The sequence below is a fragment of the Martes martes genome (genome assembly GCF_963455335.1).
Source record: "Martes martes genome assembly, chromosome: 14".
Taxonomy (NCBI): domain Eukaryota; kingdom Metazoa; phylum Chordata; class Mammalia; order Carnivora; family Mustelidae; genus Martes; species Martes martes.
Genome location: NC_137902.1, coordinates 83,692,375 through 83,707,347, shown reverse-complemented (window position 1 = coordinate 83,707,347; position 14,973 = coordinate 83,692,375). Strand labels below are relative to the sequence as shown.

Here is a 14,973-nt window from a genome sequence, read left to right as displayed (position 1 = left end):
CTCAGACTCCTCAGACCCTGAGACCAGACCCTCCTCAGCAACCTCCAACCTCGGTTCTCCAGATTCCACATCCCAGCCCAGGGGAGGGGAGAGCGGGCGAGAGGGCAGGAGGCTGCCCGGAAGTGTCTGCCCACTGCGGTCACAGGTGACAGTCCCCATGCCCTGGCCAGGCCCAGGCTGTGTGCATTCCTGTCTGTCATCTCCCTTTGGAGGAACGTGTGTCTACAATCAGAGCAGGCCATCGACTCAGGGTTTGGGGCCACGAGAGCACACCGCACTGCCTCCTGGCACCAAGTGCCCCCCCTCCCTGATGCTGGTGATTCCCAGGTGAGATGCGAGCCAGGCTCGGGATGGGGGGGTGGGAGGCTGCTGGGGGAGGGGAGCCCAGCCTCAGTGGTGTGAGCACCATGTCCATTCGCCCGTGGTAATAAAGCACAGAGAAGATTGCAGGGAAGGTATGCTCCCACCCGCTGCAGATGCCCCCGTACCAGAGCTGGAGTTTCACGTTCTCTGCTGTGCTTGGACTTCTCCCGGCCGGGAGCTAGCCTTTCTGAAGGATGAATTCATTCACGAGCTACGAGATGGCTTTCAATAAACCTGTGACTCAGAAGGCCCAAGGGTGGCATTTTCACCAGTTGGGATTCCCAAGTGGCGTGTCTGGTGGAGGGGGAAACACGGGTTATTTTGGAAGGCATTGCAGATGTCCACTGTCTGGGCACCCAGGATTACATACGCATGTGTGTTTCGACAGTGCCTCCTCATAAGTACTTTCCATAAGAACTTTGGTGTTTTCGTTCATTAAACCTCCTGGGCTGGGGTCCTGGAAGAGGGTTTGCCCCCGTCTCTTTCGGCCAGATCAGACACACGGGGCATCCACGGAAGCCTGCAGTAACCCAAGGGCACTGCTCTGTGTCTCTCAGAAAGGATCGGGCTGGCTGTCATTCTTCTTCACCCCGGAACTTCTGTTCTGGTACATTCTATTAGCATTCTGTTCTCACTTCCCTCATCCCTGTGGTGACCCGTAAAAGAGGACATTTTAGAACGTCTCAAGTGAGTTTTATGCATAGCAGGAAAGGGGTGCCTACGTGGCTTAGTTGATTACACCTCTGCCTTCAGCTCAGGTCATGATCCTGGGGTCCTGGGATCAAGCCCCAGGTCTAGCTCCCTGCTCATCCGGAAGTCTGTTTCTCCCTCTCCCTCTGCCCCTCCCTCCACTCATGCTTGCTCTCTCTCTCTCTCTCTCTCTCTCTCTCTCTCAAATAAATGAATAAAAAATTCTTTACAAAAAATCTAGCAGGAAATACAGTGACACCACATGTCAATCCCTGACACTGACTGACTTTATGAGATATAATAAATAAAAAGTCGTTCTTTCTTTAGGATGGCTGAAAGGGCTCATGACTTTGCTTTCTCTCTGCAGAGCATAATATACTACATGGTAACGTCCCCCAAACTTCTCTCCTGGATCAAAAACGAATCCCTTCTGAAGTCCTTGCAGCCTTTTGCCAAGTGGCATTACATTGAGCGTGACCTTGCCATGTTCAACATTAACGTGGATGACGACTACGTCCCATGTCTCCAGGGGATAACCCGCGCCAGCTACTGTAATGTTTATCTAGAATGGATTCAGTACTGTGCACGGAAGAGACAGGAGGTAGGTCAGGGAAGTCGGGGCTGGGGGCGTTGGGTTAAATTTGAAACACGAGGAGCATGTTAAAAAGTCCATCTCCTGCTTAGGCTGTATGGTAGACAATGATCAAACAGAGCAGCGAGAACATTGGTATTTGGATAAGTGTTTGTTTAACACGTAAGCAGAATTGTAAAGGAAGAATCCATATACCCTGTCTCCAGTGAAGGAGCCTTGAAAGGTATCTTTCCCTCTATACTGTGCTCAGGGTTAGTGCAGTTTTAAGCCTTTGGCGTGGCTTTGAAACTCTGGAAACCTCTCTGTGTAGAGCTGCTTTTTGAGATTTCCATATAAAAAGGATATCTGTGCCAAAATGCAGGGTATTGAGTCGTAGACCGGGGAACCAATGTATTTAGGAATCAAGATGGTCCAGCCCACTCCCGCAGTTGGGTCTCATGGCATTATTGGTCCCGCACTGAGGACACTTGGAGATGAACACAGCCTCTTAGGAATGAAACCAGGGACAATGACAGCTTCTCAAAAGTAGCTCCCTCATTTCAATTTTTTCCCTGTCCAACAACAAGAGACAGTCTTTCAGGAATCAGAGAGTTTCCCCATCCTTGGGTCATGCTGCGGGACCGAGTCACCCCAATGGCTGACTTACAAAGCCCCCTGAGATATGACTCTGTGTCGCTGCGTGATGGAGTCCCTGGGGAAGTTGAATTAACATCTTGCTCTTTCAGCCCTCCAAGAACCTGGACAGTGACGAGGACTCTGCTTTAGTGACCCTGTCCTTTGCCCTGTGCATCCTGGGGAGGAGAGCTCTGGGAACAGCCGCCCACAACATGGCTCTCAGGTACGGGAGGAAACCGTTGGTACAGGCACCAAGATTTTATATTTTTGTCTGTCGTTTTCTTTATTTTAAAGTTAGACTGTTTATGTAGCTAGTGCTTGACATAATAAATTGTGCCGGGCCCATAAGGAAGCTTTGGATCACTGTGACCTTTGGGAGCTCTATATTTGGAAATGGCACGAATACAGAACGGCTAAATCCCCGGGATTCTAGGCACAGGAACTTCTGTGTCACAGGGGTCCTGGTGGATTTGCTGGAAAGATGAAATGAAATCATTTATAAGAACTCCCTAGCCTGGTCTCTAGCAAAATGAATGCTTAATAAAGGTCTGTTCCCAGGGCTCCTGGGTGGCTCCGTCGGTTGAGCATCCAACTCTTGCTTTTGGCTCAGGTTGTGATCTCAGGGTCATGAGATCAAGCCCCGCGCCGGGCTCTGCACTCAGCATGGAGTCTGCTGGAGATGGTCTCTCCCTCTCCCTCTGCCTCCCCGCCCCGACGTATGCACTCACACACCCTCCCTCTCTCAAATAAACAAATCTTAAAAAAATAAAGGTTCATTCCCTTTTCCTGTTTTTCCACACAAAAGAAAAGCAGCACATCTGTACTCTAGTCTAGACTGCCCTTCCCTGTCTCTGTGGGACTTTGATTAATTGGACGTCCCTTTGGCTGGTTTTTCAAGCTCTCTTTCTACCAGATCTTCCTGCCCTGTATGTAAATAGCTCAAGTGTCTCTCCTTTTTCAAACAGTTGAGCTATGATTGATGTATAACTTTGTATTACTTTAATAATGATTCAGTATTTGTATATATTCCAAAACGATCACCTCCGTAAGTCTAGTTAATGTGCATCTCCATATATATTTTTATTATGTTACAAACCTTTTATCTTGCGGTGGAACTTTTAGGATCTACTCTCTTAGCACCTTGCAAGTATGCAATACAGTATCGTTAACTAGAGTCACGTGTCTTACGTTACATCCCATGACGTATTTATCCTATGACCGGAAGTTGGTGACTTTTGTCCCCTCACCCATTTCGTATGTTCCCCACCCCTACCCCAGCACCCACCAGTCTGTTCTCTGTATCCATGAGCTTGGTTTTTCAGATTTTATGTATGTAAGATCATACGGTATTTGCCTTCCTCTGACAGACTTCACTTAGCATGACGCCCTCAAGGTCCATCCATGTTGTCACAAATGGTGGGATTTCCTCCTTTTTATGGATGAATAAGATTTCCAAGCTTCTCTTCTTAAAGAACAGGAACAAGGTTAAATTCTCTCCCGCCTTTTTCACCCTTCACCCTCTGTCACCCGGTCTCCTCCCAGGGATGTCAGCGTGTGGCCAAGGCTGAGCATCACAGAGACCCGGGGAGCGCGACATCAGTTCCGCGTAGGCTCCCCTCATTGGTTTCTCCTCTGCTTGCACTTTCTTCAGGATTTCTGTATCATGTCCTCGACACCAGGCCCTTTGGGACTCAACTGAAGTGCGTGTTGTTAGGCGGATTATAAGCTTCTGAAGGGCAGAACCTCCTCACGTTTTGGCCTAACAACCTTCACAAGGCCTGGGCGTCCGACCAGTGAGCCCGGGCAGCCTCGCTGACCCGTCCCCAGGGCCCTCCTGCAGGGGCGGGCTGCGGCCCAGGCGCCACGCTGCGCATGGGCTTCGGCCGCTGCCGGCCGTGGGTCCGCCAGGGGTGCAGTTGTGTGGCTGGCGCATCTCCTCCTTTCTCCCTCGAGGCCGTGGCCTTGAGTGCCTCCGAGGAGAAGGTCAGCACCAAGGTCGTCAGAATGTGTGATTCTTTCAGCGCCCACATCTCTGAATTTTCCAATTTCCTTCACAGGGGAGAAATGCTCAGTGACTTAGTGCTCAGTGAAGCCCCGTCCTAGGAGGCACCCCGGGGAGGAGCTCACGGGCTTCTCCCGCCGCACTCAGCCTCGTGCTGTGGCCCCGGGCAGTGCCCTCTGCCGTCTGTCGTCCAGGGCCTAATTCGATGACGGAAAGCCCAGCGGGGGGCTCCGGGGTAGGCTTTGCAAAAACAGCATCATGTGGCTGCAGCAGGAGCCCCTTATGAAACTGTACGGGGGGGACTGTAAGGGGGGAATGCGGTTGGGGAAGGGTTTCGGAGGATTCTGGAATCCTCCGGAGACTTCTGGAGTCTTCAGTTAGTCCTAGCATCCAGGCAGGCGGTGTTTTGTTTGATCCATCGGAAACTGGTTTTTTTTAAAAAAATAAGTTCCAAAGTTTCTGTACAAATCGCAGATAAGATGCTTCGAGGATTTATTCTTTCAGTTCCCACCTGAGCACCGTTTGCGAAGGCTCCTCTCTTGCTCCTCGAGTAACTTGTTCCGTCATTCCTGATCCAGAGGTTTCTTGCCGGGTCGGCTTCGTTTGTTTTTTTTCTTGATTAAGCACCAGGCTCACCAGCTGCTTTTTTAAACCTCGCGTTGATGGGATTTTTCTTTGTCTCAAACGGTTTCTCGTACTCCGTGTCAGCTCTGCTCGTTCTAAACATAATGATGAGATAAATCTGGGAATACTATTCTCTGTGCTCCGGGGAAAGCTCTGATGATCTGGGACTGGTTCCCTTTACTGATCGGTCCCACAGCACAGCAGAGTCCGGCAGTGAGCTTCCATGTGAGCCGTGGACTAATAAAGGCGACAGATTTCACAGACTGGCCTGGCCCAGTGGTCCTGGGGCCTGACGCCCACGGAGTTCTGACTTGGTTGTGTCGTGGGGCAGAGGAGGGATGCAGTGTGACGGGAGGTGGGACGGAGCTCGACAGCACCCCCAGCTCTACTTTAGCCCAACAGCTGTGCTCTACATTTTTTTTTTTTTTTTTTTTTTTTTAAAGATTTTATTTATTTATTTGACAGACAGAGATCACAGGTAGGCAGAGAGGCAGCCAGAGAGAGAGGAAGGGAAGCAGGCTCCCTGCTGAGCAGAGAGCCCGATGCGGGGCTCGATCCCAGGACCCCGGGATCATGACCTGAGCTGAAGGCAGAGGCTTTAAACCACTGAGCCACCCAGGCGCCCCTGTGCTCTACATTTTATATGCTAGAATTCAATAAATGGTTTTGCTTGCAAAAAAAAAAAAATTCCATAGTTCAAAAAACGTTTTAATGTAATTTTTATAGATACAGTTAAATGGCTCTCCAAAAAAGCTGCCCCATTTTATAGTCTAACCGAGAGTGTTTTGCCATATCCTCACTAATGCTGGAGATTCGGTCTTTAATTTTTCTAGTCTCATGGGTGAAAAATTATCTCATTCTCGTTTGAATTTGCATTTCTATTATTAATAGCGAGGGTAAGGATCATTTTACATATTTATTGGCCACATATTTTTTCTGTGAATTGCCTGCCTATTTATGTGCATTACCCATTTTTATTAGGCTCTTGCTGATTTTTAGGAGGTATTCTCATCTTATGATCTTAATATGTGTTAAAAATATTTTCCATCAAGGTGCACTTGCCTTTTACCTACTACCCCTTTTAAAAATTATAATTTCTGAATTTTGTGTCTTTCTTAAAAGTGTTTTTCTTTCAGCTCTAGGACATAAAAATAATAGTCCCTATTTTCCTCTGATTATTTCTACGCTTTTACTTCTTTCCATTTAGTTTTCGAGTCCTATCGGGTCTTGGGATTTGATTATACTTTACTTATTAGGTAATTACCTACGTTGTTATATTTTCATGGAGTCTAGCAGAGGACACGAGACACGCGGGTCAGAGATAAAGGACTTCATTTCTCATAGACAGGGGCAGCCTAAGATTCAGAGTGTTTGGTTCTCTTCCCCTGGCCCCTAAGACCCACAAGAGCACCAATTTCCACGACCGGAGAAGAGCACTTAGCTCAAGGATCCAGCCGTTTTGTAGCAGAGAGAGATGCCGTTTCATCCCTCGAGGATTCTCACTGCAAACCTGGCCCTGGGGAACGGCCTGGATCTTGCATTCTTGGCAAAGCAGTGGGATCTGTGGGAGAAGGAGCCCGCTAGACTACCAGCTCCTAACAAATCAAGAGAGTGTATTTTCATACATGATGGGAGATAGGGATCCATTTCCCCCCCTCAAGTGGGTAGCTAATCGTTCAATACCATTTGCTAAGTAGCTCATTAGTGATTCAGTCAGTGAGTTAAAAACACCACTAATCTGAAATACCACTTTTGCCAGAGTCCACATTCCCGTTCATAGGGGGTACGCTTCTGGATTTACAGGTCTGCTACAGTGATCGATCCGTCCGTTCTTATAACAAAAACATACCGTTTGGTTTCCCTAGAGTGATAACGTCGTTTTGATATCTGAGAAGTAGTGTCCCCCTGTTTTTGATTTTTTCCTGTTGTTCTGTGGTGGGTCCTCTTCTTACTCGTGTCCTCCTCAGGTGAAATTTAGAGTCACATTTTATAAAAAGCTCTGTTGGCTTTTTGATCAAGACTGTATTGAATTTGCTGCTTGAGAAAAACACGAACGTCATTCGGTGCATCTTTGCGATCATTCCATTTTTTGAATGTCTTTCAGTAAACTCTTACCTTTTTATTGAGATTTTTCATCTCTTAATGGGTTATTTCTAGATATTTTGTAGGTTTATTTTGATTGGGCATAGAATATTTCTTTCCTGCCACATTTTTAATTGGTTACTGCTGGCGTATGGGAAGGTGATTTCTTTTTTTATTTTCTCTCATTTGCGGCACGCCTATGAACTCTGTTATAAGCATAATATTACAATTAATTCTCTTTGATTTTCTGGTGGGAAGACATATCTGCAAATAATGACGGTTATGGCTTTTTTTTCGCCCCGATATTTATCTTCAACTCTTATTACTGAGGCTATGACCTCCAGGGCAGTGTTGGAAATGGGCATCTGTGTTTGTTTCCTATTACTTCGAGAACTAATTACCACAAATTTGGTGGGTTAAAGCACATAAATTAATTATCTTAGAGTTTAGGAGGTCGGAAGTCCAAAGTGGGGTTCACTAAGCTAACATCAGGGTATCTGTTGGGCGGCGTTCCTTCTAGAGGCTCTGAGGAAGGGTCCATGCCCTGTCCTAAAGGCTGCCTCTTACTGCATCGTTTCAGCCAGCAGGGCAACATCTTCTGATCTCTGTCTGACTCAAACTCTACTTCTCCTGCTTCCTTCTTTCCCTCACAAGCATCCTTATGAGTGCACTGGGCCTGCCCAGATAGCCCAGGATAATCTCCCCATCTCAAAGTTGTGTTTAAGGTAACGCTATCACAGGTTCTGGGGATTAGGATCCGGACACCTTTGGGGGCCCCTTATTCTGCTGCCACAGCATCCTTGCCTTCGTCCATGTAGTACGGGGAAGAAGAGTGACACTTGAGCATGAAAAAGTAAGGTTTGTTTTAGGTTTGTAATAGACATTTTATCAAGTCGGGGAGCTTCCTCCCCTTCCTAGCTCGCTAAATGAAACTTTTATCAGGAAAGGATGTTAAATTATTTTAAAATGTGGGAGCATACATTCAAATGATATTCTTTGCCTTAAATCTACTAACGTAATGACTTACATTAATAGGGTTCTTCATTGCTGAAATAGCCTTACGATTCTGAGATAACCTCTATTTGGTCATGTTATATTATTCTTTTTATACAATGATGATTTCAACTTGCTAATTTTTTTTGAATGGGGGAGGGGGAGGAGTGCAGAGGGAGAGAGAGAATCTTAAGCGGCTCCAACACCCAGCACAGAGCCCGTTGTGGGGTTTGATCTCACCACCACGAGATCATGACGTGAGCTGAAATCAAGAGTCAAGATTCTTAACCGACTGAACCACCCAGGTGCCCCAAAACTTGCTAATATTTTATTTAGTGTAGTTACCTCTGTGTTCAAAGGATGTGTGGCCCATGACCTCTGTGTGTGTGTGTGCATGTATGCAATCTACCCTTACGTCATTTTAAAATCTGGAATATGCCCTTAGGTGTACTTGATGAAGCCTCACAGGTCATTCTCACGTATTTAATGTTAAAGAGTTAACAGAGGATTTTCGAACTCTGACTCCCCAGAGGGGTCTTACACAACGGCTTAACATAAGCCCTGAGCTCTGCTTTATTTGACGGATTTGTTGGCGAAGTATTTTTGACCTTACGACCAGGGACACAGCACTGGTGGAAATCCTCAAGAAATAAAAACGCGTACATGCAAAACTAGAATGAGTAAACTGAGAATCAACTGAAATGATACGCTGAATGCACGTGAGCCAGGAGCACAAGCCTATTACAACGTCTTAACATAAAATATCGATGCGTTTTGGAGGCAGAATGGATTAATATGGATGTCCCAAGCAAATACCGGTAATTTTTTTGGATTTGGAGTTTAAGGCCCCTTTGGTCTGGAGAACTGTGTCTGCCACTGAAGAAGGGCACACGTCCATAAGGAGATGCTTTAGCGGGAAGTCAAAATAGTTTCACTGACCCCAAGCTAAAAGATAGCTTGATTGCTGTCTTCTATTACACGGAAGGGGGAGAGCAGATCCTGGCCAATGCTCCATTTATAGAGATAAAGATGAGAAGATGGTGACATTTTATAGCAGCAGCATGTTTGTTCAAAGGAGAAATCTTACTGGCTCTTGGAGTAGACCAGGGTTCCAAGAGGATAGAGAACCCCAAGGTCAACAGTCTTGAAAAACGGTAGACAAACAAGCCAGCCGTAGATGTGCTGTGCCAAGCTCCATGCAGGAGACCGAGAGCCCTGACATGTGGCCTATGGCAGGTCGCTGTTGTGGTCTGAGGTCACATATGCCATTTGCCCACCCTTCTCACCCACGATCGATGTAGGAAAACAGTCTTCTTCAGAATTCCAGGACATGATCTCAGTTTCTTCTCCCAAGCCTCCACTAGAGATGATGCCCAAACGAGGGCCAGACGTCCTACAGGATCACCTTGCAGACAAGATTGAGGTCCACTTGCTTGACTGTGGTTGGAAACTCAGAAGCCAAAATCTAGGAAAGAAATAGACAAAGTAAATACGATGCAAGATCCTGACTAAAATCAGGATCATCCAGCTCAACTCAGAAGGTTGGAGTATATAGAAAATCTGCAAATTTATAAGTTAGAAAAAGGAGCAGGCATTTCTGGGACCTTGCGTTGTGATACTACATGGGAAGGTCTTCTTCCCTGGCCTGGTGTAGGGGTTAAACTCCGTGGTCCTGGCTCCCTTCCTTCTCCGACAGGGCTGGACGTCTTTAGGAGACACCCTGGTTCTCTGGTCCCCTGATCTCAGGATTACCTGGGCAGCTTGGTCAGAGTATAGACCCCAGACCCCCTCACAAACCACCAGCTGAGGAGCTCCAGGAACTGGGTCAGGAAATCTACTTTTGACGTTGAACAGCTGCCGTGTGCCTGGTCCCTGGGCTCCCAGGGCGGCCTCAGGAAGCGCTTTCACTGGCTGATGGTAGTGGCCCAGCGATATGGAGGCTCAGGACCACAGAGCGTTGGTGTTAAAACATCATGAGGTCAAACGCATCTTTAAAAAGCTTTTCATCAAATCTTGCCTTTTAGTGATTTCTTACATGGGAATTACGGTTTCATCTTTTGTTCGGGATTCAGTTGAGACAACATCCCTGGAGGCCACCCCCTTGCTTTCCAGTCATGGGCTGGGATTCCGCAGCATAAACATCCTTTTGTTTACACCTGAAGCTTACGCTGAAATGAGACCAAAGGTAGCAGGGAACACCTGCGATGTGCTCCCAGCACACACACGGGGGACAGTGCTGCGTGCTGGATGCGAGTTGATACACCTCGTCCTCTGTCGAGGCTTGAGAGAGGATGAGGTAGGCAGTTACCGGCTGGAAGGCGCAGGGTGCAGAGGGCTGGCCCGGCTCAGTGTTTCACCACAGTGGGGTCCTTCCCAGCCTCCAGAGTCCTGCTCCTGACCTCTGTGCCCCCCTGAACCCCATCTGTCCCGTAGGAACTCCTCAGAGCGCCCTCATCCCTGTGGCCCGTGTTCCCACCTTCCACACACTCAGGCTTCCTTCGTGGACGGCTCGTCCGTGGCGTCGTACCGCTGAGAGCTGCTGAAGGTGCCTGCGGCCGCGCCTCCCGGCTCCTGAAGCGCACGGTTCCTCCGTGTTCAGGGATGCCCCACCCTCTGGCCTGCGCCTTGCCCTGTCCTGCCGGCCGGGGCCCTCTCTGGTGGGAGCTGCTTCTGCCTGCGCTCTCAAGTCTCCCACTCTCTTGAACTTGACTTCTGCATTTTTCAGGGTTCAGGCGTGGGTCTGAACCACCAACCGTGGGAGCAGATGAATGCTGGACACCGGGGTGGATTGGCTCCCTCCCCACCACCGAGATGTGTCTTTTCTCCTCAAACCACACTTGTGCGTCCACCCAGCCCCTGACGTAAGGAGATCTTCCCTGGCCGCTCACCCAGGCTCCACATCTCCCTGGACAAGCTCCATTTTAAGGATGAACACAGAAAGAGAGAGATGATAATGAGGTTGAGGGACTTGCCAATATCAACAAGTATCAGAGCCAAAATTGAAGCCTGGGTTTAGGTTTCTGGCTCCCATCCCTCCAGTTCTTCTGGGCCATATGCTGCCTCGCTGTGTGGTTCCTGAACTCTGAAACCGAGCAAAGCACCTTGATCCTACTCGAGGGACGCCATTGCGTGGTGTCACCGTGCCCTTCACCAGGTGGGAGGTCGCTGGGATCCAGACCACAGGCTGGTTTGATCTTAGAGCCAATAGACTAGCTTCCTGGGTAAAGCGTGCATGAAAGAATTCTTAATACAATATCCATTCAGGGTGCGTGCTGAGTATATACACCAAATTGAACTTTCAAAAATTACTGGCAGCTGACCTCGGGAGGACGAGGTGGGGATGAGTTCAAGAGCCGGTTCATTCTAACACAGCCTCTGGGCTGGTCTGTAAGAAGACGGCTCCAGCTGCGTGTCCTCAGAGCGGGGCAGGCTTTCCTGGACCGGTGGGGAGCCAGAAGGCAGCCGTGGCTTTGCTCCGATGTGTCTTCAGGGGGATGAGATATGAGTATTTGTTCCCACCTAGCTTCCCCTCTTTCTTATCCCTTTCTGGCCTGTTTCCTTTTTTCCTTAAAGATTTTATTTATTTATTTGACAGACAGAGATCACAAGTAGGCAGAGAGGCAGGCAGAGAGAGAGGGGGAAGCAGGCTCCCTGCTGATCAGAGTCCCATGCAAGGCTCGATCCCAGGACCCTGGGATCATGACCTGAGCCGGATCATGACCTGAGCCGCAGGCAGAGGCTTTAACCCACTGAGCCACCCAGGCGCCCCTGGCCTGTTTCCTCTTAAAGGAAAAGGCTACAATAATACAATCTCGTGCAAGCACCCAGGAAAATGAGTTGAGCTAATGGGATGGAAAGTGCTTAGCAATCCACAAGCCACCAGAAAGACGGAAGATCATCAACCTCTGTCTCACTTGCTTAGAGGTGATGCTTGTCACCTGGACTATTCTTGTTCGTTAGTGCGTGTGTTGGGGGGAGGGGCTCTTTAGCAGGAGAATGTGGCCGGAGTGATGGAATTAGCCGGGAAACCAGGGCAGTTTCTGAATTGCACAGAGGGAGCAAAGCCCACGAAGGCATGCTGGGCTCCCGAGGTGGACGTGCTCTCGGAGCCTGGAGTCCCGACTGAGGGGGATAGGCACAGCTCCCTCCGCAGCTCCGTTACTAATCAGTAAGCACGGGGAAGCCCAGCCCGCAAATCACACTTAATTGTTCGCATATGGTCCACCAGCTCTCCGTTTGCTGCGATGCGCGGCGGCAGAAGGCTCTTCGCGGGGCTGAGCTGTAAACACACAATCTATGGCCTGTTTGGAAAGGAGCAAAAAAGGAACAAATCAGTCATTGTTCTGGAGAGCCCACTGTGAGTCCTACAGAAACTACCCGCCATTAAAGCTGTTTCCCCCTGAACCCTAAAATTCATTAAGCCTGGATCCAAGATTTCATTGTCCAAAACTGGAAATCTGTAACCTCCCTTTGGAGCTTTTTCTAAAAAAAAGCAGGCTTCTCAGCAGAGGCATGCTAACACTTCGGGCTGCGTGGCTCTCTGCTGTGGGGGCCAGCCCATGTTTTAACCTGCCTGACTTCTCCCCACTAGGTGCCAGACCACACCACCGCCTTTCTCCCCCCACACCACCGGCCCCGGTTGTGAGATACGAAAAGGTCTCCAAACGTCCCCGGGGGGCCCCAGTTGCCAGCAGTTGAGAGCCAGTGAGAAGAGGGTACAGGTGAGGGGCAGGCTGAACCCATCAGTGATGTCGAGCAAAAGTGGGCCTAGGGGGATGACATAAGCAGCCTCGGGCTAGACGGGAGCCAGGAGGACCCTTCTGTAAATAAAGAAAGCGGAGTTACAAGAGGGTGAAAACAAACAGCCTTTGCCTCGGCTGGCCATCCTCCAACTGTCCTTGCTAGGAACGGTGATGGCGGGGGTGCAGAAATGAGCAGCACCAGTTAAACCATAAACTTCGGGCCAGGCACAAGCTAGCGAACTGGCAGGGGCTGGTTCTGCAAGGGACAGCCAAAGCCTCAAGCCCGAAAACAGCATTTTCTAGAGGGGCTGGGAGCAAGGGTGCTTAAGAACCAGCGAGCCCAGCCTCTCATCTATGTGTATCGCCAGCAGTTACGTCTTCGTTCAGAGGAAGCTGGGTCAGGAGCCAGAAAGACAAACACGGGGGAGTTCGGGCAATCGGAGAAACTGTGGAGACCCAGCTTTGTGGCCGCCGGTGTCTGCTGGGGCTGCCGAGGTGGCAGCGGGCACGTCTGTTCTAACGCGCACACGCACAAATGCACGCGCCGTGGAAAAGGCAAGATCGTGGCTCTGGTCCTCGGCCTGGGGAGTGTGGGTGGAGGCCGGCAGGACAGGGCCTGGGGCCAAGGGGGAAGCAGTGCAGACACCGTCCCTCTACCGGAGTCAGCTGGAGGCCCGGGACGCTGGGCGGGTTCTTGGGTCCGGCGACGCACTATTGCAGCCCAAACTGTACATACCGGTCTTTCCCCTTAAAAAGTGCACTCAAGCGCCAGCCGCTCGTCGGGGTATTAAGAAGTAATATTTTTCTTTTTGTTGACATCTGAGTCCGCGTTTAGTGCCTGGAAGCCCAGGCTTGTCTCGGCACCGTGGTATCTGGTTCTCTACGTGTGGATATGCATCTTTTTTTTTTTTTTTTAAGATTTTATTTATTTATTTGACAGACAGAGATCACAAGTAGGCAGAGAGGCAGGCAGAGGGAGAGGGAGAAGCAGGCTCCCCACTGAGTGCAGAGCCCGATGCGGGGCTCCATCTCGGGACCCTGGGATCATGACCTGAGCCGAAGGCAGAGGCTTTAACCCACTGAGCCACCCAGGCGCCCCATGGATATGCATCTTGAACACACGATTATACCTGTTGTCAGGTTCCTTCTGTAACCCTGTCTGCCTTGGCCCCTACCTCATCCCGCACATCTGGACGCAGTTGCCTCTGCCCTGGGGGACTGCCTGGCTGACAGCCTGTTTCACTAATATCCCAGGCCAGGTGGGGGAGGCCTGGAGGGGGAGGGGGGTGGCTGTTCAGTCCCCGTGAAGGCCAACCTTGATTGACTCAGATCTGGTCGTCTTTGCCCATTCCAGCTGTTGGCCTGGGGGTGGGAGCTCATCCTCTCTCAGTGGAATCTTAAAAAGACAGAGCGCTATGAAGCTCCAAATCAGAAACGTGCCGCGGGTGTCCCAGAGCCCGGCTCTCTGCCCCTCAGCGTCCTCTCCGCCCATCACTCCCCTCTGCCTTCCTCGGCTTCGTTCTCTTAAGGATAAGGAAACAGCTTTCCTTCAGGACGCCGTTACCTTTAAGGTGGTAGGGATGATACCGCCAGTCCCATGGAATTCGGATTCGGGCTTTGTTTCCTACACCGAGAATTATCTTAAAAGAGGAGCATTAAGTGTGACAGCGTCACTTTCTCCCGCAAAATGACAAGTAAAGTGTCTGTTGCTGGGGGACTTCCCGAGGAAGGGGAGTTTCCCCTCCTGATGAGTGAGCAGCCTTTGGACACCTGCACCGAGCACATGAGGGCCTGGCACCCAGAGCTCCTTGGTCTGCTCTCTGGTCTGCAGAGGCCCCTCTGGGTATCTGTCGAGTCCCTTAATCTTCCTTTGCCACCAAACCCGTCCTTATGTCTGGAGGAGTGTTTTGTCTTCCTGTGTATGCAAGAAACATGGCATTCCGAACCCTTTCCAGAACAGCCCACGCATGTTCCGCCACTTAGCTGTCCCTTCACAGTGCTTAGCCCCCATCCGACGACAGCATTTTCGGGCGTTTTCAGCTGACGGCTTCCGCTGCTGGCATTCGCCCTCTGCAGCCCGGCCCTGCCGTCTTGTAGCTCCCTCCTCGGTGCCTCCCAGGTGGTCACTAAAGCTCACAGCCCAGGAAGTCTTTGTTCCATGAGGGGAGAGCCCTTTGGGAAGGCTGCCTCCTGGAACTCCTTCTGGAAAGACCGCAGCACCCCGAGCCCCACCTGCCTAGACCTCAGCTGCTTCCGTTTCCCACAGTCTG

The 14,973-nt window shown here is 49.9% G+C and overlaps 1 protein-coding gene across 2 annotated transcripts in view; it reads left to right on the top strand.

Moving 5' to 3' along the window:
* Positions 1-14,973, top strand: part of PCNX2 (pecanex 2) — a gene marked incomplete at its 5' end in the record, with an annotated part of 286,590 nt that overhangs the window by 258,190 nt on the left and 13,427 nt on the right. For both annotated transcript variants that reach the window (XM_080822822.1, XM_080822823.1), the window contains 2 exons: positions 1,421-1,654; positions 2,371-2,483. In XM_080822822.1, the coding sequence (XP_080678948.1) occupies positions 1,421-1,654; positions 2,371-2,483 (347 nt within the window). The remainder of the gene's footprint in view (positions 1-1,420; positions 1,655-2,370; positions 2,484-14,973) is intronic.